This window comes from Microcaecilia unicolor, chromosome 8 (assembly GCF_901765095.1).
Source record: "Microcaecilia unicolor chromosome 8, aMicUni1.1, whole genome shotgun sequence".
NCBI classification, from domain to species: domain Eukaryota; kingdom Metazoa; phylum Chordata; class Amphibia; order Gymnophiona; family Siphonopidae; genus Microcaecilia; species Microcaecilia unicolor.
The window spans coordinates 141,490,980-141,518,409 of NC_044038.1; the positions used below are offsets into that span (position 1 = coordinate 141,490,980).

The 27,430-nt window shown below is 39.9% G+C and overlaps 1 protein-coding gene across 2 annotated transcripts in view; it reads left to right on the plus strand.

Annotated features, from left to right (window-relative positions):
* GABRB2 (gamma-aminobutyric acid type A receptor beta2 subunit) overlaps nucleotides 1-26,751 on the plus strand; it is a 628,852-nt gene extending 602,101 nt beyond the window's left edge. For both annotated transcript variants that reach the window (XM_030211905.1, XM_030211904.1), the window contains exon 9: nucleotides 25,166-26,751. In XM_030211905.1, the coding sequence (XP_030067765.1) occupies nucleotides 25,166-25,513 (348 nt within the window). In that variant the 3' untranslated portion in view covers nucleotides 25,514-26,751. The remainder of the gene's footprint in view (nucleotides 1-25,165) is intronic.
* Nucleotides 26,752-27,430: the final 679 nt, after the last annotated feature.

Below are 27,430 nucleotides of genomic sequence, written 5' to 3' on the forward strand. Positions count from 1 at the left end.
AAATGGACAGTTACACCATGGTTAGACCACTTCAAAGCAAACACCTCCCTCTCCTGGAAAACAAAAGGGTCACAAAGAAAACAAGAAAAAAGAACGTATACGACAAGAGGCAAAATAGACCCACTATCATTCTGGCAAGAACTTTATACTGAAGAATGGGCAACCCCTACAAACTCACCCCAATTTCTGCAAGAATGGGATAACAGATGCACAGAATACTAGACAGTATAGCACCGCTCCAAACTAGATGCTCAAAAAGAAAAAAACTCAATACCATGGTTTAACGAAGAATTGAAAGACTTAAAAACACAGGTCAGAAGACTGGAAAGAATATGGAGCAAGAAAAAAGACAAACTCACTCTTAACGACTGGAAACAATTGCAAAGAAAATACAAATACAAAATCAGACAAACCAAAAGAATGTTCTACAAAACCATAATAGGACCAAACTACAAGGACACACATAAGCTCTTCTCACTCGTGAATAAACTCATCTCACTCGTGAATAAACTCCTAAACACTACACAGGTCACCTCTAACAACACAGATACCCCATCCACTGCCAACTTAGCGAAATATTTTAACGAAAAAATTATAAAACTCCGACGCATGATACCTACTAATACCACCGAGTAAACAAACATCCTTGAATGTCTAGATCCAAAACCAGGGGAATACCCAGCAGACCGTTCATGGACCAACTTTGACAAAATCTCAGTAGATGAACTCTCAAAATGGCTTAAAAATATGTCGTCTCAATGCAAACTAGACATTTGCCCTGTTAGCCTAATAAGAGCCGCCCCCAAACAATTCAAGATAGACCTCACGAACCAAGTAAACCACAGACTCCAAAACGGTCTATTCCCCACGAATAAAGGAAACATCCTACTCACTCCTCTGCCAAAAGACGCCAAGAAAAGCACAATGGACTTAACTAATTATTGACCAGTTGCATCTATTCCGCTCATAACCAAAATAATGGAGGGCATAGTTACGCAACAACTCACTGAATATCTAACTAAACACTCAATTCTATATGAGTCACAATCAGGATTTCGATCAAATCACAGCACCGAAACTCTACTGGTAGCGGCAATGAACTCATTCAAAAAAACAATTGCAACAGGTAAGAACATACTCGTACTACAATTTGATATGTCAAGCGCCTTCGACATGGTTGATCACGGAATATTACTCCATGTACTAGAGTACTTCGGAGTCGGAGGCCCAGTCATCAAATGGTTCAAGGGATTCCTCACCACCAGATCCTACCAAGTAATAACGAACGCCGAAGGATCACCTCCATGGACACCAGAATGCGGAGTTCCTCAAGGATCACCCCTCTCACCAATTATCTTCAACCTAATGATGACACCACTAGCCAAACTATTAGCTAATCAAAACCTTAACCCTCACATATACGCGGACGCTGTCACGATCTACATCCCGTTCAAACATAATCTAAACAAAATCTCTAACGAGATCAATCAAAGCTTCAGAACCATTTATTTATTTATTGCATTTGTATCCCACATTTTCCCACCTTTTTGCGGGCTCAGTGTGGCTTACAATATGAAATGAATGATGGAAATACAATTTGTTACAAATTGGTTATGGATTACATTGTGCAGAGTTATGCACACCTGGGCAGATTCATTCCAGCTAAAACTCAACACAGAAAAAAAACTCAATGCCTAGTATTCACTTCTCAATACAACACAAGCAACTACTTCACTATATCCACACCATACTGCACTCTTCCCATTTCAGAAAACCTGAAGATTCTTGGAGTTACCATAGACCGAAACCTCACTCTCGATACCCATGTGAAGAACACGACAAAAAAAATGTTCTACTCGATGTGGAAACTGAAAAGAGTTAAGCCTTTCTTCCCGAGAAACATTTTCCGAATCTTGGTACAATCTATGGTAATAAGCCACCTGGACTACTGTAACACTCTGTACGCTGGCTGCAAAGAACAAACTATTAAGAAACTCCAAACAGCCCAAAATACCGCAGCTAGACTCATATTTGGAAAGACCAAATACGAAAGTGCAAAACCCTTAAGAGAAAAACTTCACTGGCTACCACTCAAGGAACGCATCGAATTCAAGATATGCACAACTGTACACAAGATCATTCACGCAGATGCACCACTTTATATATTAAACATAGTGGACCTACCGCCCAGGAACGCTAAGAGATCAGCCCGCAAATTCCTCAACCTGAACTTCCCCAGTTGCAAAGGACTTAAATATAAGCAGGCATATGCCACTACCTTCTCTTACAAAAGTACATAGCTATGGAATGCGCTACCCACATCCCTAAAAACCATGGACAATCTAAGCAACTTTCACAAATCTTTGAAGACACATCTCTTCAATAGAGCCTACAAAAAGAACCCTTAAAGACACAAATCACCACACAACCCACCCAATCATATAAATATACCTCCTTCACCACCCTGTATAACACCCCTTACGCTATGTTCTAATATCTTCAGCTTATCACAGAATGTATCTTCTAATATCTTCGGCTTACTACCGAATGTATCTAATATCCTCTCATGTCTATGACATAACAATACTCTGTAAGCCACATTGAGCCTGCAAATAGGTGGGAAAATGTGGGGTACAAATGCAATAAATAATAATAATAATCTGGCCATAACTTTGCAGCCTAATGCTCCCAGTATAGAAAAATAACACCAGCTTTTTATTGGCTCCTCAAGCTGCATTGTTTGCTTTACAGAATGATGAATTGTTTTGTATACATTTGCATCTTATTATTATGTATCCTGTAGTAATTTATTGCATGTTATGGTAAAATAACGCATATTATTTCTGTCTAACATGTATTAAGGGGCACGTGACACCCCGAGCCAGGCTTGGGAGTGGGCCACTGAAATAACACAGCCAGACAACATGGATGAACACAAAAATAAGTATTTATTCAAAGGAATCCTCGGGCCTGTTCCTTCACAGGGCTGAGACAAAGGTAGCAAAACTTCTGCAGTTCAGAAGAACACTATATTAAGTAGGCCTCCAGTGGCAGGCCTACATAGTCTGTGACTGCCAGGATTGCCACACCCCACACACAGCCTATAAGTTCTTGTGTTTCCTCCAAAGTCGAGGTCTGGCTCTAGCCAGACAGCAAAGCAACATTTGCAAGATTCAGTCCAACAGTAACAATGGCTTTCCTCAGCTAGGTCATGATACTGGAACAGGAGCTTCATCAACTTACAGTGGGAATTCAAGTCTTCCCTCCCTGGGCCTCAACCTCAGCATAGCCCTGTCTTTTAAACTTCCTGGTATGGGCTCCGCCCCTCCTGGTACACTGCCTTCTGGGGCGGGACCAGTGCTCTTAAGGTGACCCAGGCTAGTTAGAGAAGGACTTTTCTTAAGGGTGAGAGGCAGTGTTCTCTAAACCCCCTCACAGGGCAATAGCATGTATTATAGTTGCAACACATCTTGGTGACCCCCATATGTCAGACATTTTAAATTATATGTATTGTCTATATGTTCCACCTAGATGCATATTTTATATATTTGGTAGATTGATATTGCCACTTATACAGAATCATATATGCAGCTAGTGCCATCATTGGCCACATAAGTGTGTTTAAATGTGACTCTCAGGATTAGTTAAAAATTATGGTAAAATTATTTATGCACATGTATGTATTTATAACGCACTGTTATGTGGCACCCCTACTTCTGGTAGGCAGAAGTATGCAAGGTCAACATAGTATGTGCACTTTTGCAGAGACAGGAATACAAGTAAGGATGGAGGAGCTACTGAGAGACAGCTGGATAAGGAGAGAGATAAGTCCTGTCTCTAAACTGTGAGAGAAAATAGGAGGTCACAGAGTTTAGGAGCTATCTGAAGCAGAAGACAGAGGAGGTTACCCAGCTGCAAGGGCAGGGTAACCTGTATGAAATCCTCCACTGAGACATTGTAGAAGCAGGCAGAGGTGTTGTTTGCTGAAGTGGAGAAGGCAAAGGAACTCACCCGGGTTGCAGAGGAACAAAGGGAGAATGCCTTGGCACTTCTCTGCACAGTAGAAGTAGGAGTGAGCTTTATCAACTGTCTCCTGCCTTTTATATATCATCTGCTTTGGCTCCACTTGTGACTGAAATCGGAGTGTGAGCGAGTGAATATCCCACCATCTGGTGATTCACCTCCGGACGTTTAAAGAGACGCTGGGTTCTGAGGCAAGTTAACATCTCTTGGGCAGGGGTATAGCTACATGGGACCACGGGGCATGGGATTTGGCCCTGCCCCCCTAACGTCAACCCCTTCAACCCCCCCCCCTCCCACCGCCAACCCTCTCATGCCGCAGTCGGGTACCTTTGCTGGCGGGAGTCCCCAGCCCCCGCCAGCCAAAGTCCTCTTCTCCGGCATGGCTGCATTGCTGATCTGCAAGGGCAGGCTTCTGTCCTGCACGTTGTACGGCGACGGCGGGGGAGGGTTGGCGGCAGTGAGAAGAGGGGGTCGAAAGGTTGGCGCCGGGGGTGGTCGGGTGGTGATGGCGATGGGAGGGGTCAAAAATGGCGGAGGGGGACTAAAATGTACCCCCTCACCTCGGGCTCTGGACCCCTCTCCCGCCGAAGTCTGGCTACACCTCTGCTCTTGGTGCTTCTTTGCACAGTGGAAGTAGTGGTGAGCTTTATCAATTGTCTCCTGACTGCTATATATCATCTGCTTTGGCCTCATTTATGACTGAGAAACTATCGGAGTGTGAGCGAGTGAGTTTCCCGCCAGCTGGTGACGTCACCTCCGGAATTTTAAAGGGACGCTGAGTGCTGAGGTGTCGTGCCTCAGACGTCATGCCAAAGGGGCACATTTTGTTCCTTTGTATGCCCCATCATATGTGTCTTCATTTAGTTAAATGTTTGCTTTTTTAATACTATTTGTTGATCATGAAGGCCTTTTTTTACTTTTTCTTTTCTTTGTATTTTAAGATGTGTTTTTATAGGTCTATTGAAGTGATTACATAAAGAGGCCATTATGGTCCGCTCAGTAATTATCACAAATGTTGTAGAGAAACATCAGCATTGAAAATTGTGAATATTTATTTATTTATTTATTGCATTTGTATCCCACATTTTCCCACCTTATGGCAGGTTCAATGTGGCTTACATATTACTAAAAAGGCGGTTACAAAATTTAGATTTGTAGAAGTCTAGTACATAATACAGAAGTACAATAAACGCTTAGGTTGATATATTAGCATATTGTGATTGATGTAAAAAGAACAGTGGAAGATGAAGAAAGTGAGGAAGAACAGTATGATTTTGCTAGGAGTTATGGTGATTTAGTGGGAACTGAGATGGAATGGAGAGAAATAGCAAAAAGACTAAAGCCGGACGTATTAAATCCATTGCAACCTTGTAGAGATGGTGAACCTGTAGGAACAGAGCAGTAGAGAGAGTATGGGTGCTTCTGCAGTATAGAGAAGATAACATAGCCACACGAAAGGGAAAAGCTAGTGTTGCTGTGCTGACACCTAGTGGCAAACCCAGGGTGCCCAGAACAGTTAGATTTTCTCCTTATCCTTCTAATGAAAAAAGTTCTAAACAAGGTACCACAAATATACCAATTAAAAGAAATCCAGAGCAAGCTCAGGAGAGTGATATTAGAAGAGATTTAAGACAGACAGTAATGGGAGAAAACATGACACAGTTAGATAGGAATCCCACCAGTGCTTTGATAAAATGTGCAACACAACTTTTGAGAACAAGTAGGGAGAAAGGAAGTTACCATGCAGACAGTGAATACAGTGATGGACAAGAAAGGAATGAATCACATGCAATGACAAGAAACAAGTATTTCTTTTCAAAGGAAAAGAAAGGGCACACCAAATCAGGGACAGTCAGACTAGGAAATGGGCCATGAGGTGGAACTGGAATGAGGAAAAATACCAATTTATTTTGATCATGGAAGCAGGCCTATTCTCCCACTTCACACAGGCCCCAATAATAGATATGCTTTATTAGATACTGGTGCCTCTGTAAGTGTAATTTTATTTGTACCTCATGGAGCTATTACTAATTTGAATAAGAGTTCTGATCTTATAGTAGGATTGTCAAATGCCAGATCAGTCCGTAATAAGTCAGTGTTGGTACATGATTTAATTGTTCAATATAACGTTGATGTTTTTTGTGTGACAGAATCATGGCTTTTGAAATCTGATTTAGTGGTGGTTAGACAATGCTGCCCTAAAGAATATAAATGGCGGGCCTGTATATCTCATAAAAGAGGAGGTGGAGTGATTATTTGTTTAAAAAAACTTTGACCCTCAAACTATGCTGTGCTGAGTCATCCGATTTTGCAGAATTTTTAGTTATTGAATATGTTTATTGCTTTTTGTCTTTTTTTATTGTCCCGCAGGGGAAATAATTGCTGATTGTTCTCCATTACTGGAATTTTTATCTGCGCTGTCTATTGATTTCCAGAAAGTGTGTATCCTGGGTGACTTTAATGTTCCAGGAGATATAACTGTTGACAAGTTTATTTATTTGTTACATTTGTACCCCACATTTTGCCACCTATTTGCAGGTTCAGTGTGGCTTACATAGTACTGTAAAGGTATTCTCCAGTCAGTTGATAACAAATACAAGGTTGTATTGTGGTAGAATGAGGTAGGTGTGTGTCAGGCACCGTGAAGGTCGAAGGGAATGAAGATTGTATATTGTCCATTACGATCATTGGTTGTGCTATGTTGCTGGGTGTGGGGATTTACGTTGGATCGGTAGGGTAAGCCTTTTTGAAGAGGTTGGTTTTCAGTGATTTTCTGAAGTTAAGATGATCATGGATTGTTTTTACAGCTTTTGGGAGTCCATTCCATAGTTGTGTGCTTACGTAGGAGAAGCTGGATGTGTAAGTTGTTTTATATTTAAGTCCTTTGCAATTTGGGTAATGTAAGTTAGCACCACGACAAGTATGGCATTTAGTTTTAGAACAATCTCTATTTAGATAAATTATTTAAAAATCTACACATTCTACTGGTCATATATTAGATTTAATTTTCGTATCACCAGTGTTATGTCAATCTCTATGTCACCTGTTGTTAAAGAGATTGTGTGGTCTGATCATGCGAGATTTGGATGGTAGAAGATAAAGTGAAGTTAAAATGTTCTATAGAAACCAAAATTGGAATTAGCAGATTTAAAGGCATGTTTATCAGAGAAATTATCAGTTGTTGCAGATATGAGTCAAGACTGTGATGAATTATTAGATGAAATCTTTAATGGAGTCTTTAGATTATGTAGCTTAAAGCAGATGGTAAAAGCTAGGAGTTCAGTTGAGACTTGTTGTTGGTTTATAACAGCTTTAAAACAAGTTAGTAGAGAATTAAGGGTCTCAAGAGAGTATGGAAAAAAAATGAGAGAGTGATTTAGAATCATATAAGATTAAATTGGTCGAATATAAAAGACCTTGTGAAGATGTAAGATATACTTATTTTAAGGATAAAATTAAAACATCCTTGAATAAACCAAGAGAACTATTTCATACAATGAATTTCTTAGTTAATGGATAAAATGACAATTTGAATCAGATTCTAGATCTTCAGGTATGTGCAATTTGGTTACATCAGAAATTTGATTTTGAAACATCTACTCGATCTTTTAATTTGGTTTTGTCTAAATCAATAGAGGAACAAGTAGATTATGTTTGGAGTTTCTTATGGTGGATGAGAAAATGATAGAGAGCTTGGTGAAGAGTCTGTCACCTACTAGAGCTCAATTTGATCCTTGCTCTTCTATATTGTTTTGATTGATGTTCAACATGATTGTGCCTTTTTTGACAGATTTGGTGAGTAAATCCGTACAGGATGTTGTGTTGGTAGATAGTCTTAAAGAAGCAACTGTTAAACCATTGTTAAAAGAAACCAACACTTGACATAGAAGTGATGGAAAACTTTAGACCTATATCTGTTTTACCATTTCTAGCAAAAGTTATTGAGAATACTGTTTTGTATCAGTTAATAGAATTTATTGAAGAAAATCATTTGTTGGATAATTTCCAATATGGTTTTAGAGCTAACCATAGTATGGAATTCTTTCTTTTATTAATATTGGATGAATTAAGAACTGATATGGATCAAAATATTAGTTTTTGTGTAGTTACAATTGATATTGCTTCAGCATTTGATACTGTTGATCATCAGCTTTTACTCAATACTTTGTCAGATTTTGGTGTTGGAGGACAAATGGTTATTTTGGTTTCATGCTTATCTACAAGGGAGAAAATTTTATGTTAAAGTACAGGATTTGGTTTCTATAGGCGGTGTAGGGCTCTGCACGTTCTGCAGTATTGTTCAGTCTATTTATGGTGTCCCTGGGGAAGGTGTTTCAGAATTTACAAGTCTCATATAGAATATATGCAGATGATGTACAATTCTTCTTTCCAGTTAAGAAACATGGTCATGATTTAGTGTTGCAGTTGAAGATATTTTGGGATAAAATTATAGATTGGATGGGACAACATAATATGTCATTGAATGTTGCAAAGACAGAAATAATATATGTGGGTAGAACTCTTGATTCATCTTTGCTGACAACAGTTGGATATCAGGGAGAAAAAGTTACTGTAAAACAATTTATCTATAGTCTTGGAGTTTTTTAGATAACAATTTAACATTGCAAAAACATGTAGATCATATTATTTCTACATCTTTTTTTAAATTTCGAGTTTTGAGTAAACTGAAAGATATGATAACATCCTATTATTTTCAGACAATAGTGCAGAGCTTGATGTTAACTAAAATTGACTTTTGTAATTCTTTATTTTTGGGTGTATCATCTACCCAGCTGTAAGTTCTGCAGGTCATCCAAAATGTAGGTGCTCAGCTGATTATTGGGGTTCCAAAGTCTGAGTATATTACTCTGATATTAAAAAAACTACATTGGCTTCCAGTATCTTGTATTGGTTCATCAATATATATATATATATAGGGCAGTTCCAAAATATTTTCATAATATTTTACGATTACATAAACTGGGATGGGTATTAAGATCTGAGTCATCTATTCAACTTTGCTTACCTTCTCCAAAATTATATCATTATGTAGAGACAAAGATGCGAGTTTTTTGGATTGCCAGTCCATTCGCATGGAATGCCTTGCCTGTAAGCTCATGTAACAATATTCAACAGATTAAATGTTTTTTGAAGATGTACTTTTTTGTAAAGGTCTTTTTGAAGGAAGAGTATTGTAAGGATTGTGTTCTCTTTTCTGGGAAAATTTTATTGATTCTTGTTTTTTGTTGTTAATTATGTTGTTTTTGTTGATTTTTGTTACCCATTTTGGACAAAGGTGGGATACAAATAAATAAAATAATTCAACCAGTCATGTGACCGGTGCAGACAGCTGGAACTTCAGGCTAAAATTAGTGCTGCAAGGAAGCCTAGCTTAAAGAAGAATACTATATGCTGGTGGAGGAAAAAGCCAGTTGTGCAAGAGCAAAGAAAAAAAGTAACCTGCAGGTTGCATGAACTGCAAGGACAGTTGGAGAGGAGTGTCCCAGCTGACTAATTCAAAGAAATTCAGAAAGGGCTGACCGAGGAGGTAGCCAAGAAATTTAAGAAGCTGGAAGCCAAGGATGGAGAACTGACTCAGAGTATGGCAAGCAGGGCTGCAATACATGGGAAGAGCTTAGGGAAGGAGAAGGGCCTTAATCGAGAGTTCTACCTGTAAGTGACAGAGCAAAAGAGGATTGAGGTAGGAAAAGTTTATCTTACAACCTGTTTGATGGTATGACTTGGGAAGTCAGGGCCAAGTGGTGCCCAGTGGAATACTGGAACTGGAATGGTGGGAATTCCAGGAAGTGACAAGATGGTTGGGTTGCCTGGTGGAGGGGCAACCAAACATGTGCTGTGGGCCTACAGGAGCAGGCCACAAGAGAGAGAGTTTATTTTTTTTATTATTTAGATTTTGCTCACACCTTTTTCAGTAATAGCTCAAGGTGAGTTACATTCAGGTACACTGGATATTTCTCTGTCCCAGGAGGGCTCACAATCTAAGTTTGTACCTGAGGCAATGGAGGGTTAAGTGACTTGCCCAAGATCACAAGGAGCAGCAGTGGGATTTGAACCGGTGACCTCTGGATTACAAGACCAGTGCTCTAACCACTAGGCCACTCCTCCACTTATAGTTTGTGACTATAAGTGACTTTGCATGTTTATTTATCCCTGACCTGTGGAGATAACAGGCTGCACATTTCTCTGCATGTAAATAAATATGTTCCTTTTACCCTTAATCTCTGTGTGGCTGCGTTTATGGAGGGCCCAGGCCTGTCCACGGAGTAACATTACCACACTCAGTTAAAGACATCTTTAGTGAGAAACAAATCAATTGCCTGATAGGGCAGTGCAAGTATCATTTTTGAAATGTGAAACACAGAATGACTGACATATAAACAAAGTAAATTATCCAGATTCATAAAGCATTTATTTTGTATTAGTTTATATTGTACCCATCTTACATTTTACCTATAGTACTTATAAAAAGTGACATAATGAAGCAATACGGTTAGATAAAACTACATATAAGAGCACTTGCTGCAAAACAAATTTCCAAGTTAAACTTAAGACTGCATTAAATTTCTTCTGCAACACTTCAGCAAAAAGGATTCTTTTGACCGTCTTTTGGAACATTAAAAGAGCAACCTTCAATTGTTATTTACTTGGCAAAGCATTCCATGATAGCTGATCAGTAATGTTAAACCTCTAGCCCTAGATAAAGCCTGAACAGCAGCTCTGCTGATGAACACAGCTAAAAGATATGACCCTGTAGACAATAAGGCAGAGCTTCCCAAATCTGTCCTGGGGGACCCCAGCCAGTCAGGTTTTCAGGATATCCACAGTGAATATGCATGAAAGATAATCTGTATGCAATGGAGGTAGCAAGCATCAAAAAGGAGGGTCCCCTACCAAGAAAAACAGGAGTAGGGGAAGACCAACAAAAAAGTGAAAAAGGAAACCTTTGAGTCAAAGAATGACAAATGCCAATTTTATTGTAAACAATAAAATGTGGACCAACATGTCTGTATAGAACAAATCCCAAAAGACAGTGAGAATTCACAGGAAGGACTCAACACGGTGCTGTGTTTTGGCACAATTCCTTGCCACAGGAGTCACAACTATTTGAATGCAAACTATTTGAATGCATCCATTTTGGGTCTGAGACCTTACCACCACCCATTGACTTAGCGGTAAGGTCTCATGAGTTAACCATGCAGCAATCATCTACATGCGTAGAATGATGACAACCACCCGGTTTCTGCCGTGCTTTAGAAAATAAAAATAAAAATTATTTTCTGGTGCGCTTAGCGGACATGCGTCAAAAATGAAATTACCGCAAAGGCCACACGGTACCCGGGTAGTAATACCAAATTGACGCGTGTAGAGTGCACGTAGGCACCTATGCAGCTTAGTAAAAGGGACCCTAACTGATTTGCCCAAGATCACAAGAAGCAGCAGTGGGATTTGAACTGTCCACCTCTAGATGTCAAGACTGGTACTCTAACCACTAAGCCACTCCTCTATATAATTTATAGGCGCAACAGCAAATTAGCACCAATTAGTACTAACTAGCACCAAATATTGACCTAGTTAGTGTGAATTAGTTATGTTACACACAGGGCTTTTTTTGAGGGGGTACTTGGGGGTACTGAGTACCGGCTCCTTTTTCATTGTCTGCTAAAATTGACCCATGGTCCCCAAGTTTTAATGAAAGAGCTCAGGCCCTACACACAAATTATGCCTTGTCATAGATTCTGTGACTGGTTGCAGGGGTCCTGGCCATTGTGGGGTGGGTCTCTCAGTGATCACCCCACCCCTGAAGAGTGGCCTGACATTTGAGTACCAGCACCTTTTATGCTAGAAAAAATGCACTGGTTTCACATATGATTTTATATGGATTAAGTTCTGGGTATAAAGTTGGTATGACTACTATATATCGACTTCGAAGCCTGCGGTCTTCACAAGAGCTGCCATTGGCTTCTCCTTCTTGCACATGGTGTTGGTTGATTAGCACAAAAAATAGAACATTATTCGGAAAAGCCTCTGAATATCTAAGAAATATTTCACATTATGGACTAGATTCTATATATGGTAAATGAAAAATCAGCACTGAAAATATTCCTGCCTAAACGTATTCTATAAACTTTATCTAGATTTAAGTGCAATTTATAGAGTACACCTAGTGGGTTTATAGAATATATCTAGTGACCATGCCTGCACCTAACTCTAGGTGCATCCATTCACGACAAGTAAAATTTGGTGTAAATACTGGTACCTAATTTAGTCACGGAGCAGGTGTATTCTATAACCCTGCGCATAGTTTTTTGGAATGCCCACAGCCTGCTCATTCCATACCCATGGCCATGCCCCCTTTTTGGCAGCACGCATCACTTTACAAAATATGCCTAGCAAGTTGTGTGCGTAAATTCTAATTAATGCCAATTAGTGTCAATAATTGCTTGTTAAATGGCAATTATCAGCATTGATTGGCTTGTTAAGTAATTAAATTGTGCGCACAAATCCAGAATATGACTGGATTTGCACATGCAATTTCTATCATGCGATATGGAATCTGGGGGTATATGTGTTTTAGGAAAACTATAAAGCAAAACAAAAAGTACCAGGAGCCTTCAAAAACAGGGAATAAAACCTTTAATCATATATTGTGATGACACAATCCTAAAATGGACCCAACATGGTCCGTGTTTCGGCACACAGCACCTGCATCAGGGGTCGCAAAGTGTAGCACAATGCGTGCGACTGTTGGTTAGAAGCAATGTGCTGCGTTGCCGTGCTATCCCTTTGCACAATTTTCAAGTGGAGAAAAACTCTCACAGACAAATGACTTTTCGGCACGAAATCGGTGGGTTTGAAACCCACCGATTTCGTGACAGGAAGTAATTTGTCTGTGCGCCGAAACAAGGACCGTGTCAGGTCCATTTTAGGGAAAGGGAAATGGGACTTGATATACCACCTTTCTGAGGTTTTTGCAACTACATTCAAAATGGTTTACATATATTCAGGTACTTATTTTGTACCAGGGGCAATGGAGGGTTAAGTGACTTGCCCAGAGTCACAAGGAGCTGCAGTGGGAATCAAACTCAGTTCCCCAGGATCAAAGTCCACTGCAATAACCACTAGGCTACTCCTCCACTCGGATTGTTTTATCACAATATATGATTACAGGTTTTATTCCCTGTTTTTGAAGGCTCCTGGTACTTTTTGTTTTGCTTTTGGGATTTTTGTTTGTACTTTGCTCCCTCTCTTTGTTATACAGGAAAACTATAAAAACATGGCTGTTTCAGAAATATTTGTAACAGTGGCATAGCCAAGGGAGGGCACGGGTGGGCCCAGGCCCATCCACTTTGGGTTCAGACCCACCCAATAGCAGCACTTCTCTAATGTGGCTGGCAGGGATTCCCAAGCCCCACCAGCCGAAAACTCCCAACTGTCCCTCTTGCATACCTTTTAAATAGCAGATCTTTGCCTGCTACAAGCAGCGACTGATACATACTGTTCGCACCGGCCCTTCAGCCTTCCCACTGATGTATTCCTGCTTATGCAGAAACAGGAAGTTGCATCAGAGGGAAGGCTGTGGGGCCATCATGAGCACTGTGTATTAGTTGCTGCTTGTTGCCAATGAAAATCTGCTATTTAAAAGGTATGTGGGGGAGGGGGATGTTTGAGAGACCATATGGCATGCAGGCAAGAGAGAGAGAGACCAAATTACTTCTGGGACAAGGCAGAGTTCTTCTGCCCACCCATCTTGGGCCCAGGCCCACCCAAAATTGGGTGTCTGGCTACGCCCCTGATTTGTACGCTTACTATTTTATTGATTGAGGAGCTATAAGTTTGTTTTGAATTGTAATTATTGTCTTGCTGTAACCTACTTTGAACTCGATGGTTACAAGGGATATAAATGTTATTAAATTAACCCAATTCTATAACTGCACATCCAGTTATGCAACTAACTTGTAGCACTATTTACAGAATTTGGGAGTTAGTGGTAAAACTACACAAACCACCTTTTGTCCGGCTCAGTTCTTCGTTGCCTCTCATTATTATACAAAACTGAGCTACTGCAGAACTAGGAAAAAGTCAACATGAAGCATAACCTAATCACACATTTCAGTTTTTCTTTAGTAGTATTTAGTTTTGTTTCTTCTCTTTGTTACAATTAAGAGTATATTGTATTTTGCTATATACCTAGATGTTTTGAATCCTCGGTTGCCTACTTCTTCAAATTGCACAGCTCAGTGATCAAATGGCAGACTCTCAGTAAATCAATTTTTGGAAAATGAAAGCATTTCTGTTGCAAAAAGAAAATGTGGATTTCAAACTGTGCAGCCATTTCAAAGAACAGAGCAGAAGTGTTTCCTCCTTGATTTCAGCCAACATTAAACCACTTTAATGGAAAGCATAAATCAGAACGAACACAACTGACACCCGTATTTTCAGTCAAAACATTCTGTTCAAATGAGAAATAGATACACTGTAAAAACAAACAAACAAAAAATATATATTCAGGAGGTGACCTTTAAAAAAACGATAAAGGCACTCTGTGATAATGGCATATTGAATTGCAGTATACAAAGAGATAACACAAAATATCTTTCTTTAACAGCCAAACCCTGCTTAACCATATCTCCAGTGAACTAAATCACCAGGCCCTATACTTGTCAATAGGCTTTTTCAGCAGCAGCTCCTGTCCTGCTCTCTGAAGTGCACATCCAGTAGAAAGATACATAACCCAGAATTGACTTTACTTCAGGAAACATGACTCTTCAGTAAGGTTTTAAATTGATTATGCTACCAGCATGCTAAATTAGGTATCCAGCTTGGTATGAACCCAAACTAGTACCTGTGGGGCCCTTTTACTAAGCTGTGCTTAGCACGCCATTACACAGGGCTTTCCATGCATTAAGCCACTACTACTACTTATTATTTCTATAGCGCTACTAGACGTACGCAGCGCTGTACACTTGAACATGAAGAGACAGTCCCTGCTCAACAGAGCTTATAATCTAATTAGGACAGACAAACAGGACAAACAAGAGATAAGGGAATATTAAGGTGAGGATGATAACATAAGGGTTCTGAACAAGTGAATAAGGGTTAGCTGAGCTAAACGCGCTGTGATTGGCTCAGAGACTTCCAGGGCTCAGCTGAGTGAAGCACGACCAAAAAGGACGTTTTTATTATTTGGGTGTGAATAATGGCCAAAATGGAAGGCTATTTTTGTGATGGACGCTTTCAACTGCACTTTCCGATATCAGCTGATCAGGTGAGCGGCGGCGTCTTCGGGCGGCACAGAGGCGTACTTGGCATGCGCAGAGCAGACAGCATAACGCTTTGCTGCTCTGCGCATGCTCGACCGGCCGATTGGCCGACTGTTTTACGATGGAATAGAGAATGCAAGTGAACTACAACGAATAGCTCATTTGCATTCCCTTTCCTTGATGCATAGCCGTTCCCTACCAATTCGCTATGGAATTCGGTAGGGAACGGCTCTAACGACGACTTTAGTGCATCTTGCCCTCAGAGTTAGGCCACTTTTGCTGTGTTTGCTATGTTTTTTCGTGGAATACTTATCAAATTTTATGACACCTTTGGCATTTCCTCAGTATACATCAGTAGTGTAGCCAGACATGATTCTTTTTTGGGGGGCGGGGGCAGTGGCTGACATGGGTACACACTAGGCACCCCATTTCCTCTGCCGCCCCTTGTTTTCCCTTTCCTCTTCCCTGCTTTCCTTCCCCACCCCTACCAAAATTAAAAATACCTTAGCTGCCTGGGATCCCCAAGGCCTGCCACTGAAGAAATCCAGAGCCCACTCCAAATCAGATAAAGTGTGGTAGTGGCAGTAATTTCTACTACTGATGCCAGTACCATGAACGTGCACAGGCCTCATGGAGCATTTTCCATGAGAACTGAGCAAGTATGTGATGCTTAAAGCAGGACCACCGAGAGGGGGGGGGGGGGCAAAATTCCCCAGGCCTGGGCCTCCAAGGGGGGCCTGGTGCCAGGGTCTCTCTCTCTCCTGCTCCTGACGGGACCTGGGTGATCACGTCCTGACAGGAGAGCAGGAGAGAGAAATCTCTGGCTCCAGGCCCCCCTTGGATTGTCTGCCAATCAGCTGCTGAGCCCTAGGCTGCACATGCTCACTTCTGAAACTGAGCATGCAGAACCTGAGAGGAAAGCAGCCACAGGGGCAGGCAATGCGACCGAGGAAAGAACAGTGGTGCCTGAAGGAAGACTTCTGTTGGCAGGGCCTCAGGATCCCCGCCAGCCAAAGTACTTGCAGTTCGGTTGGGTGGGTGGCGGTTATCCTGGGGAGGTGGGCGGCAGCCCTGCCCTGTGCCCGGCTCAATCTCTTGGTGGCCCTGGCTTAAAGTGTTGCCACTGACTGCCACACTTTAGCTGATTCGGAGTAGATTCTGGATTTCTTCAGCAGGCAGGGTTTAGGGATTCTCCCCCCTCCAGCCAGCTGCATATGAAATCTGAGCAATCAGTTGATGATATTTCAGGAGTCCCATGGCAGTGCTTCTCAAACCTCTCCTGAAGGCTTATCTAGCCAGGCAGGCTTTCATTTTTTACCACAGTGAATATGAAGGATAAATTTTCATATTCATACAAATCTTTTTTTTTAGTAGTATTAAAATCTTGACTAGCTAGATGTGCCTGTAGGAGAGGGTTAAGAAGAAGGATGTGCATTTGTTTTAAAACGATGTGGACAAGTGAAAAGCATGTTCTATCTTTTGTATTGTTTTTGAAATGAAACAATAGAATAAATTAAATTTGGGGTTTGTTCTCATACTATCAATAGTGTGCACTATTAATGACAATTAAGCCTGAAACGTATTATTTCTCAACATAGAAATGACATGGAAAATGAAACAGTGTTTGTCTGCAAACACCTGGTTCAGAAGCAATATTTTACGGGATTAGGGCGCCCGCAGCATTTAGCGAGAGGGCGTAAAGCAGCAGCCAGGCCCACTACAGTGAGCTTACTATCTAAGTGGGTGCTAGAGTGGGGGAAGGGAGAGGGAAAGAGTAGGGTGCTAGGGTGGGTGTGGGAGGGAAAGGGTAGGGTAATTATTATTTTTAGTTTATACATGTATATCCCACTTTTATCCAAGGCAGTTAACAATATTCACATACACAATTTTACATAGATGTCACATCATAATCTTAAACAGTTATCACATACATGTTTTAGCTGGGTGGCAGTTACAATTATATGGAGAGGACACCTAGTTGCCTGTGTCATATACATAGTCTTCACTTATATGGACATGTAGTTATATATATAGTCTTCAATGGGTTGTAGTTGTAATTACGTGGTGAGGAAACATGATCAGTAGAATAGGTGTGGTAACGTGATAAATAGAATGGGTGTGGTAACATGATCAGTAGAATGGGTGCCGGGTAAGAAACACAAAATTAGGAATGGAGTTAACTAGATAGGCCCTCATGTAGTTGGAAAGGCTTTCACAAACATGCGTTTTTAGTAACTCCTTGAATTGTTGAGTGTCTACACATGCTCTCAGGTATCCTGATAAGGGTATTCCACAAGGATGGAATGGCAATGTAGAAGGCTCGTTGTTATGTCTCTACGTAGTTATATGATTTTGCGGCAGGTAGTCATAGTTGATACGATGTCTTGGATCTCTGCGCTTGTTTCAGAAGTAGGCTGGGACTGTTCCAAATATGTGTTGATGCATCAGTACAAGTACCAGTCTTGAATTGCACTCTGTATTGCACAGGAAGCCAGTGCAGTTTCTTTAGTGTTGACATGATGTGCTCGGATTTTGGTATGCCAGTGATCAATCATGCGGCTGCGTTTTGGATGACCTGTAGAGCTTGCATTCGAGATGCTGGCATACACAGAAATAGTGAGTTACAGTAGTCAATTTTAGTCAGTATTAGGCTCTGTACAATCATTCAGAAGTCATACAGTGTGACCATGTCTTTCAACTTGCTCGATACACGTAGTTGAAAGACCAAAGCTGAAATCACATGATCTATATGTTTTTGCATTTTCATATTAGTGTCTAGGAAAACTCCCAGGCTATAGACACTAGGACTTCATGATCACTTTCTCACCTTGATATTTGAATATGATTGATAGGGATGAGTCAGGGGTCTTACCAACTTAAATTATTTTTTTTTTTCCAAATATTTTATTAATTTTCAAAGAATACAAATAACAGGAAAACAATGATGGAAAAACCTAGGAAGCAAGAAACACAACAGGTGGGAAAGGAAAAAAAAAAAAGAGAAAGGAAAGAAGAGAAAAAAAGGAGGGGAAAGCATCCAGGTGTTTAACAAATAAGTCCTTTGTACTGGTTTAAGGTGTGGCCTGAATAGTTTGGAGGTAGTTGTAACTTAAATTATTTCTGTCTTGCAATATTTAGAGCCATTTTTGCCTTTTTCATCCAATCAATAATTCAGTCAAAAATGTTCTTCAGTCAAAGGATAAATCCTTTTCATGGATTGTGATAGGGATAATGAATTAGACATTGTCTGTATATATTCTATACAACATGTGTATGTCTTGAAAGACATTTCCCAGAGACACTATAAATAAGTTAAACAGTACTGCTGATAGTGCTGAACCTTGTGGTATGCCACGTGTGATTGAGAACCTGTTGGACACTGAGTCCTGCACTCTAACATGACATTTTCTTCTTTGTAGGTACAAGAGAAACCAGGATAAGACTTGACTCCCAATGCTGAAATCTGATAGCGTGTTGATTAGGAGTTGATGGTCAGTGGTGTCAAAAGCTGATGCAATGTCGATTGTGATAATGCAGAAGTTAGTGTTCTGGTCCATTCCGATCCTTAGTTCATCTAGCATTGATAGCAGTAAAAAATTTGATGCTATGGTTGTTTCTAAATCCATATTATAAATCATTTAGCAAGTGATTTTCCTAAACAAACTCCATTAGTTGGTGTACCACTGCTTTCTCAATGAATTTTACCAAGAACGGGCGCACAGAGATTGGTCTGTAGTTATTTATTATTTCTGGATCAAGTGTTGCTTTTTTTAGGAGTGGCTTAACAGTTGCCTTTGTGAGCGAGTACACTAACGTGCCTTCTTGAAGTGATTTATCCACTAGCTTTGTTAAAAATGGGACAATTATCTCTGGCATTGCCCTCTGTATTATCATCTTTCCTTCCCTCGATTAAGTAGTTTACTGTGTGCGGTAGCTCTCTCGGCTTGTTTAGGGATGTTTTAATCTTGTCTTTGAAGTATGTATTTCTCACTTCTTCCCATAATTTCTTGTATTCTACCATTTTGGTTCTATGTGTCTCCAGGTTCTCATTGATTTTTGTTTTCTTCCATATTCTATTTGCGGTTCTTAGGTCTTTCCTTGTTTCAGTGCTGGTGTCAACCAGTGGCAGGTCTCCCCTGAGCTCTTAATTTTTATCATCTTTTTCAGTGCTATCTGTTAGTGATTTTGTCCAGTGCTCGACTATGCAGTTTTATAAATCGACTGCTAGTTTACCTGCCAGACAAGCCTTTAGGTCTGCCAGTTTGAATTTGGACCTTGTCTGTAGTGTGTTGACTCCTCTTTCTTTCTTTCTTTTTTTTTCTTTTAAGTCTTTCATTGAGAGTTCAAATATTACTAAAGCATGGTCAGTCCATGCAATTTCTTGGACAATCGGCGATACGATCATGGATTGATATAGTGTTAGTGATATATATACTAGGTCTAACGTATGCCCTGCTGCATGTGTAGGGTCTTTCACAATTTGTATAAATTGAAGCTGTTCTAATAATAGCTTCCATGTCCTCTGTTGTGGTGACAACTCCTCTATAGGTAGTTCGCCTGGTACATTAAAGTTGCATAAAATGGAGACGTTCTGGGGGCGATTGGTAGTGTGGATAGAAATTCTAGGCATGGTGAACAGTCCATGGTTATTTTTCCTGGTGGACAATAGAATAAGCAGAAGGCTATGTGTGTACATTTTATAATAAGGAATTCTGCAAATTCAGATGATTCTGCACGTCACATTTTGAGTGACAGTGTCTTTTTATAGAATATTACTACTCTCCCTCCTCATTTGTAGGACCTGCATGACCATTCCCATTTATGTTCCTTAGGAGCTACATCGTCTAATTACCACTAAGTCTGATTTTAAAAGCCATGATTCTGTCACACACAGCACGTCAAAGTTATGCTGAACAATTAGGTTTTGTATTAGTATGGTTTTGTTCTGTACAAACCAAGCATTAACTAGGCCTACTTTCAAGAAAGAGGTTGCATTTATGTGTATGTGCACGTTTTGTTTTGTTTTTTAGAGCTGGTGTAACACAGGAAGCCTTTTTCCAAAATTTACGTGCGTTAGTGAGAGGCCCATGCCGCCTTCTGTTGGAGATTACCTCGATTGCTCTGTTCAGGCACATCTTGGAGAGACCTTAACAATGAAAAATACTGATTTTGAACACCTGGTGGAACTGGACATGCGAATAGGAAACAGACAATGTAGACTCAGCTCCAACCTTCTTTCAGATGTCACTTCAAGAACCAAACTTCTCATGTGAAGATCTGGCCACGATACTCCCTCCCTACTTGCCACCCAGTCAAATGCCCAACATATGATTGTCTGTGGCAAAATCCCCAGGTCACAATCAGCCTAGAGAAAAAGCAAATTAACAATCTCCAGGTGCGACATATTTGCTCTCAAGCACATCAGTCTCAACAAGGAACCAAGGGTTTTTTTTTCTATTGCCAACAGTTCTGTTTGCCTTAGTGAATTCTAGTTGGGCTCCTGTTTCTATACATGTGGCTTGTGGGCTTGTTAACTGGCTCCAGTTTCCGCAGGAACAAACAGCCGATCCAGCCCCTCACCAGACACATGAACCTGCAAGCCTGCCTTTCTCAGGAGGTGTCTCATCACTGATCCTCGGCGTCACTGTGGGCTGCGGCCCGGGGCAGCACTGGTAGTGAGCACTGAGTCTGCGCTGTTGTGCTTCGCTGCTGGTCACTGTCTGGAGCCTGCGGGTAGGGGTTCTGGCACACACCAGTCTCCATAGCAGTAAGGGCTTTGCCACCTGCATTTTGTGGGAGGATGTGCTGAGGGAGGGAGCATGTAAGTGTGTATGAGAGAAATTTGCCTTCCCTCTTGTGTCTTCAGGTGGGGCTGTGCGGAGTGGGGGTTAGTGAAATTGGCTGAGGAGTGGGGTTGGTTGCTACTTTTGGGCCAATTTGTGGTCTGTTGCAGGGTTTAGAGATGGATTGGCTAGGTCGCATTTAGGGTAACAGGAATAAATGGGTATATGTGACTGTGGTGAGGGTGCAACCTGGGGGCGACACCACCACAAGTTTTGGATATGGCTTGGTGGCACTGCAGGCCACAACAATTCCCTCAATTATGGTGTGAGGTTGGAAAGGGGCAAGGCCTGGTGGCACCACAGGCAATCATATGTCTCCTGGGTTAGATGTACTATTGGTTTAAGGAAGCTAGGGTGATACTGACTAGCTGCATTGGAAGTGGGGTTGGGAATGTTGATGGGTATTATGGGGGAGTTACTGTTGTTGAATTTGTTGTTATGGCTAAATTTATAATAATGTTGTGGCCAATGTTCTGCCACTAGGAATGGTTAGTTTCTCTTTATTTAAATGTAACAAAATAGGAGTTAGCGTGGCTGCGAGCGGAGATAGAGCGTGTGCCGATCTTAGGATAGTGTATTGGAGTATATTATCTTATATTGGTCTGACTTTCTTCTTTCTGTTACTGACTGCTGCCATCTGGGCTGCTATGCAACATTGGTTATCTGCTTTTCAGTTATATTATGTCTTGCTTTGTTTGTTCTGCACTTCAAACACAGAGGTTTTGCCTAGAAGTTTTTGCATACAGTACAGGTTTTTTTTTTTAATCATCACATCGCATAAATTGAATACCTAAGGAGTCCTTTTACCAGCTGCGGAAAAAGTTGGCCTTAGCGCAGTAATTCTTCAGAATGGTAGCATCTCCACCATATAAGCAAAAAGTCTGTCATAGCTTGCACAGCAGCAGATTCATTCCAAATGAGGTTAAAGGTCAGTTCTCAAAAATATTTTCCATATTGCTATTTTTGAATTAAAAAAAAGCTATGCCATTGATTTTAATCAAGATAAAAGCAAAACCATCAGTTTTTTTTTAAATGCAGACTTAAAAAAAAACTATCTTACACTAAAATGATCCATTTTTTTTAAAAATTAAAACATTTTTGGACTCGAAGACTGTTGTAACCCCAGGTTTGCAGCCTATAGCAATATTTTCTCCTACTCTGTAATATAATAATTTGGTCCGTGTTTCGCTTCTAATTTTCATTTAAATGTTATAATAATATTTCATGGAATTGTACCTTGTCTTCTCCTTAATAGTGGACTAGAGATTAGATAATAGTATAAAAGTTTGCTTGTAAAATTGTAATTACTAAGTAATATGATGCTCAATATTGCCTATATTTCTGAATCAAGTTTATTCTTGTTTAAAATTGTGAAATTGATTAAAAAAAAATGTAAACTTCAAGAAACCGAAGGTGGAATAAGATGCAACACAATCTGGCAATCTTAAAATACTCATTATTTTAAAAACAAACCGCAGATTCATTTGGAAAACACTAAAAATAAGTAAAAGATGTATGCATTCCAAGTGGCCATCTTAAATGCATTCCAAAGATGTAAATGACGTCACTGGAATGCAAAATAGTAAAATAAAAAACAATGGGGAGCCATAATGAAAAGCTAAATAATCATATTAACTCATCAAACTTACCACAGGACACCTCAGCCCTTTTAAGCTGTGATAGGCATATGTTAGTGCCTAATGCAGCATTTTACAGGGCCCCTAAGTCAACAAAAGCTACCCTTGGAACTGTAAGATGACAGGTGTTGGTGCTGGTCATCACATGTGAAGATATTCACTGTCCAAGGTGGCACATCAAATACAATAAATTAGACTAAGCTAAGTTAAATGACGTGTCATAAAGGAGTGCTTTATCCTTAATATGCAAACTGGCTAATGTAGTCAGAGTTTGTTGCAAAATGACAAGGTAACATTATGCTCCCAGGACACTTCTTAAAGGAGTTAGAGTGAAATTTCCCCCCCCACCCCCCCACCGCAGTGCCCCATCACACACATATACTAACCTCTACAGATGGCCCCCCCAACTCAGATTCTCCCAGAACACCCTCTTCCCCCAACTCCCCCCACCTCCTCGGATCTATCTAGCAAATCCCAGGGGATCTATTGGTGATCCCCAAGTGTTCCTGCTTCTTCCATCGCTGGATACTAAATAGTGCTCATGACTCCTAGCAGTAGGTATGTGGTATTACTACTGAAGGTCATCCAGATTCCACATACCCAGCAGGATCCCAAGGAGTAGATCATTCCATAATTTTTATACCCATCAATATGAGGTGTCGTTTCTAAGCCTATATGTATTTATTTATTGGGATTTATTTATGGTTAATAATGGTGGATGGACTTTTCTTCCATGAACTCATCTAAACTCTTTGTTAAATCATCAGTATTAACTGCCATGATCATATCTTATTGCAACAAATTCCACATTTAGTTTGTATATTTAATGAAAACATACATAATAGTGTGCTTTAAAGGACTGGGATGGGTGATGAATAAGATTCTGTGCTAAGCACATGTTAACAGAACTGAAATATGCATCTGTGCTGATGTTACCTGCTGTTCATAAGACAAATTAAACACTTGATTCTTGTATCTAAACACATTAATCCATTGCCTTGCACTTAACTCACAGTTTGTCATGAATTTCAAGGCCAGTATTTGATCCACTTCTGGCTCTGACTTTTCATCTATTATTTTTGGAGCAGTTATCAGTAGGCTTGAAACAGCTAAGTGCTGAGTCATTAAGCATTTTGGAGGCAATTTTGTAAAAGGTTTTTTATACATTAAGGAGTAATTCTATAACTGAAACCATGGTAGGCTCAATTGTCGTTTTTGGAAAAACTTTATGAAGTCAAGGTAAATGTGCAGTGCTTATTCAATTTGATTTTTCATATGCATTTGACCTAGTGGATTATGAGATTTTTGTTATCTATTCTAAGTGGTTTTGGTGTTCAGGGTATTGTTTTACAGCGGTTTCAAGGTTTTCTATCAAATCGATCATACCAAGTTTAAAGTAGTGGAGTTCTGTCTGAGTCCTGTTGGGCATCTTGTGGAATCCCTCAAGGTTCTCCTTTATCCCCTAACCTATTCAATCTTTTGTTACAATTAGTGTGAGTAGCTTTGGAACAAGCTCATTTACATTTTTTTAAAAAATCTATGTAGATATATTTGGCTTATATCCTATTTCTGACGATTGGCCTACTGTTCTTAAGGGCATTCTAAAATGGTCAAGAAGGGAGCATAGGGACAGGTTGCGAAATCCAATGATAAATCAAGGTGTGGTAAAAGGCAAACTTTTACTATGTCATGATTAATTCCCCCCTAATTGCTGGCACCTATTTCATAGAATTAACCTCAAAGAGAGCAGTTTTATAAAGGGCTGCCTACGTGGATTCTATTCTATATGGTTAGGCACAAGCACTCATACCAGCAAGAACTGAATATCAACATAAACAAGATAGTTATACAAACAGGACCCAATATTCAGCCGGCAGCAGCCTGCGCGTTTGCTGTCCTCTGCCAGCATTAAATCTAGATATTCAATGCTGGGCCATATATGGCAGCCAGCATTGAGTATCCAGCTTTATTTTAGCCACTGTTCAGCACGAACAAGTTAACATTTTATCAGTGAAAGATAGGCCTGCTATTAAAACAGCCTATTTTGACTGCTCAACATAGCTGGTTAGGCGCTTGAATATTCATGTCTAACTGGCTATGTTGTATGATATAGCTGGTTACCTGCTAGCCGCTAACTGGGATACTCATCAGGAGATAAGTGGTTATCTCCTGCTGAATATCCGTGGTTAGGCGCTGAAATGCTGTTTAACCGGCCAGGAGCCATTCCTGTCTGGCTAAATAGTTTTGAATATCGAGGGGACAAAAATTAAGGAAACTAATCCTTACAGAACAACACTATAGTATTCTTCTTGAATGGGTAGGAGAAGTGAACTCCTAATCTTGGCCAATTTTGAATTTGTTGCCTCTTTCTTTTTTCCAGATGGATCCACATGAAAATATTTTGTTGAGCACACTTGAAATTAAAAACGAAATGGCTGCTTCTGAGGCTGTTATGGGTCTTGGGGACCCCAGAAGCACAATGCTGGCTTATGACAGTTCAAGCATCCAGTATCGGAAAGCTGGTTTACCCAGACATAGCTTTGGCCGGAATGCTCTGGAACGGCACGTGGCACAGAAGAAAAGCAGGCTACGGAGGCGTGCCTCCCAGCTGAAAATTACCATTCCTGACTTGACTGATGTAAATGCCATCGATCGATGGTCACGCATGATCTTCCCTGTGGTCTTTTCCTTCTTCAACATCGTTTATTGGCTTTATTATGTGAACTAATTAATGGGAAACTACAGAAGAAGCAAGAACTGGATTAAACTCTGTTTTGAGTGGTTGTACAACCAGAAATGGGACTTAGAAAAATTTTATTCAGGACACAAGTAAATTTGAAACACCTTAGTTGCTGGCCCAATCTGTACTTTCTCTAAGGTTTGAGTTGCTTCTACTCTATGTATTGCTTAATGCTTCTACTTATATTCTTCATTTTCTCAGTTAAAATAGTAACACATTCACATGTGATTTAGGTAAATGTGTTGATTTATGGTTTGTTGATTCCTTTTGCCTGCTCATAAATCTAGATATGCTCTCAATTAGATTATTCTGTATAAATACATATTTTGAGAACATTTATTAGAACTATGCGTTAGTAAGGGTGTGCATATAGTACATTTTCATTTTGTGAATGATACTGCAAAAAAGTACCATTTAAAAAGAAAATCTTTTTGCAAAACATTTTGACATAGGATTCAAACGCAAATTTTTCATGCAGTCAAAACCAAGTAAATTTTTCATAAAAGTTTTAGAAAATCTAGTCTTTTCCGTGAAAGTAGTGGCAGATTTTCAGGAATTTTCATGATCAATAATCAAAAGTCAGTGGGTCAGCGTTAGTAAGCTCCTTTGAGCTAGATGGGATAAGTAAAAGCAAAAATATGATATTTTATCTAAGAAGGGCGAGAATTCCAGTTTCACTAGCTTTTGGTGTGAAATGTTTTCCACATGTCTGTGTATCATTTCCTTGTGAAACTTGCACATCTGTGCTTCAGTAGGCAAAAGTGCTTTAAGATATCAACTTCACATTGTATACATGTGTTTCATTTTACATGCATAAACTTGAAAACTATTAGTGCCTACCAGCTTCCAGTTTGCATGATGATAGTCAAATGTTTCTTAGAAGAAGCTCAGGTCATTTCTGTAACTTCCAAGGATCTACAGCATTTGACTTGTGGCAGAGTGCGATTACACAAAACTTAAAATAGAAACTAAAGCAATTAATAACGAAATGGCAGTCATTTTGGGCAAAATGCACTACAATGTACTGTAGTTCAGTGCTAGACATTAAAAAGCTGCAAATTCCCTCTGGTGATGTAATACTTCAGATGGAGCCATTTGTGAATTATCCATATAGTCCCATAGAAATCTGCAGTTTTTTAATGGTATATAGGGGGTAGAACTCAGGTTAGAGAGAGGATTATGGTCCCTAGCATGAATGTTGACTGTCACTGGTTAATAAAGACAGCTGTCTGGGGCCTCTTAGTTTCAGAAGGAATATGTGATAAAACAGGCATCTGCCTTTTCATCAGAGAAGTGTCTTCCAGTGTTTTTATGTGAACATGTGTGAAATACCAGGAAAGGCAAACAAGTATGTAGACATTCTATCAAGTTTATAATTAAAATATAGTCACTTTGCATATCCTCTCAAATTTGACAATTAAACAGCAATATTTCAAAAGCGGCAGGATGGGGCTGATGCCAGGCTCCTCTTCCACTGACTTTTAGTCTTATCCAGTTCGGATAAAATGAACACAGCTTACTATTTTAATAGGTACACTAAGGTTTTCTGTTATAAGTAGCTAAGTAAGTGCTTATCAATGACTTGGCACCTTTTAAAAGAAATTGATATTTTATGAAAATTAGTACAAATCCAAAGCAAATGTTTTGCACTTAATTAGCAAATATTCACTGCATATTCATTGGATTACAGCTTCTGAATTCAAGTATGAATTTATTTACTGTTTCTTTTCTAAGATATTTTTTTCTTTTCCTACAGACCAACTCAATGTTAAAAGTTTAAGAAATGTATGCTAAAAGGTAATATTCACCTAAGGTGGTTATGCAGAGCAGTCCTCTCCTTCCATAGTTATCTTTCTGATTCTGCTGCTGGATGGCACTTTTTAATTAAGGATATGGGAAGCTTCA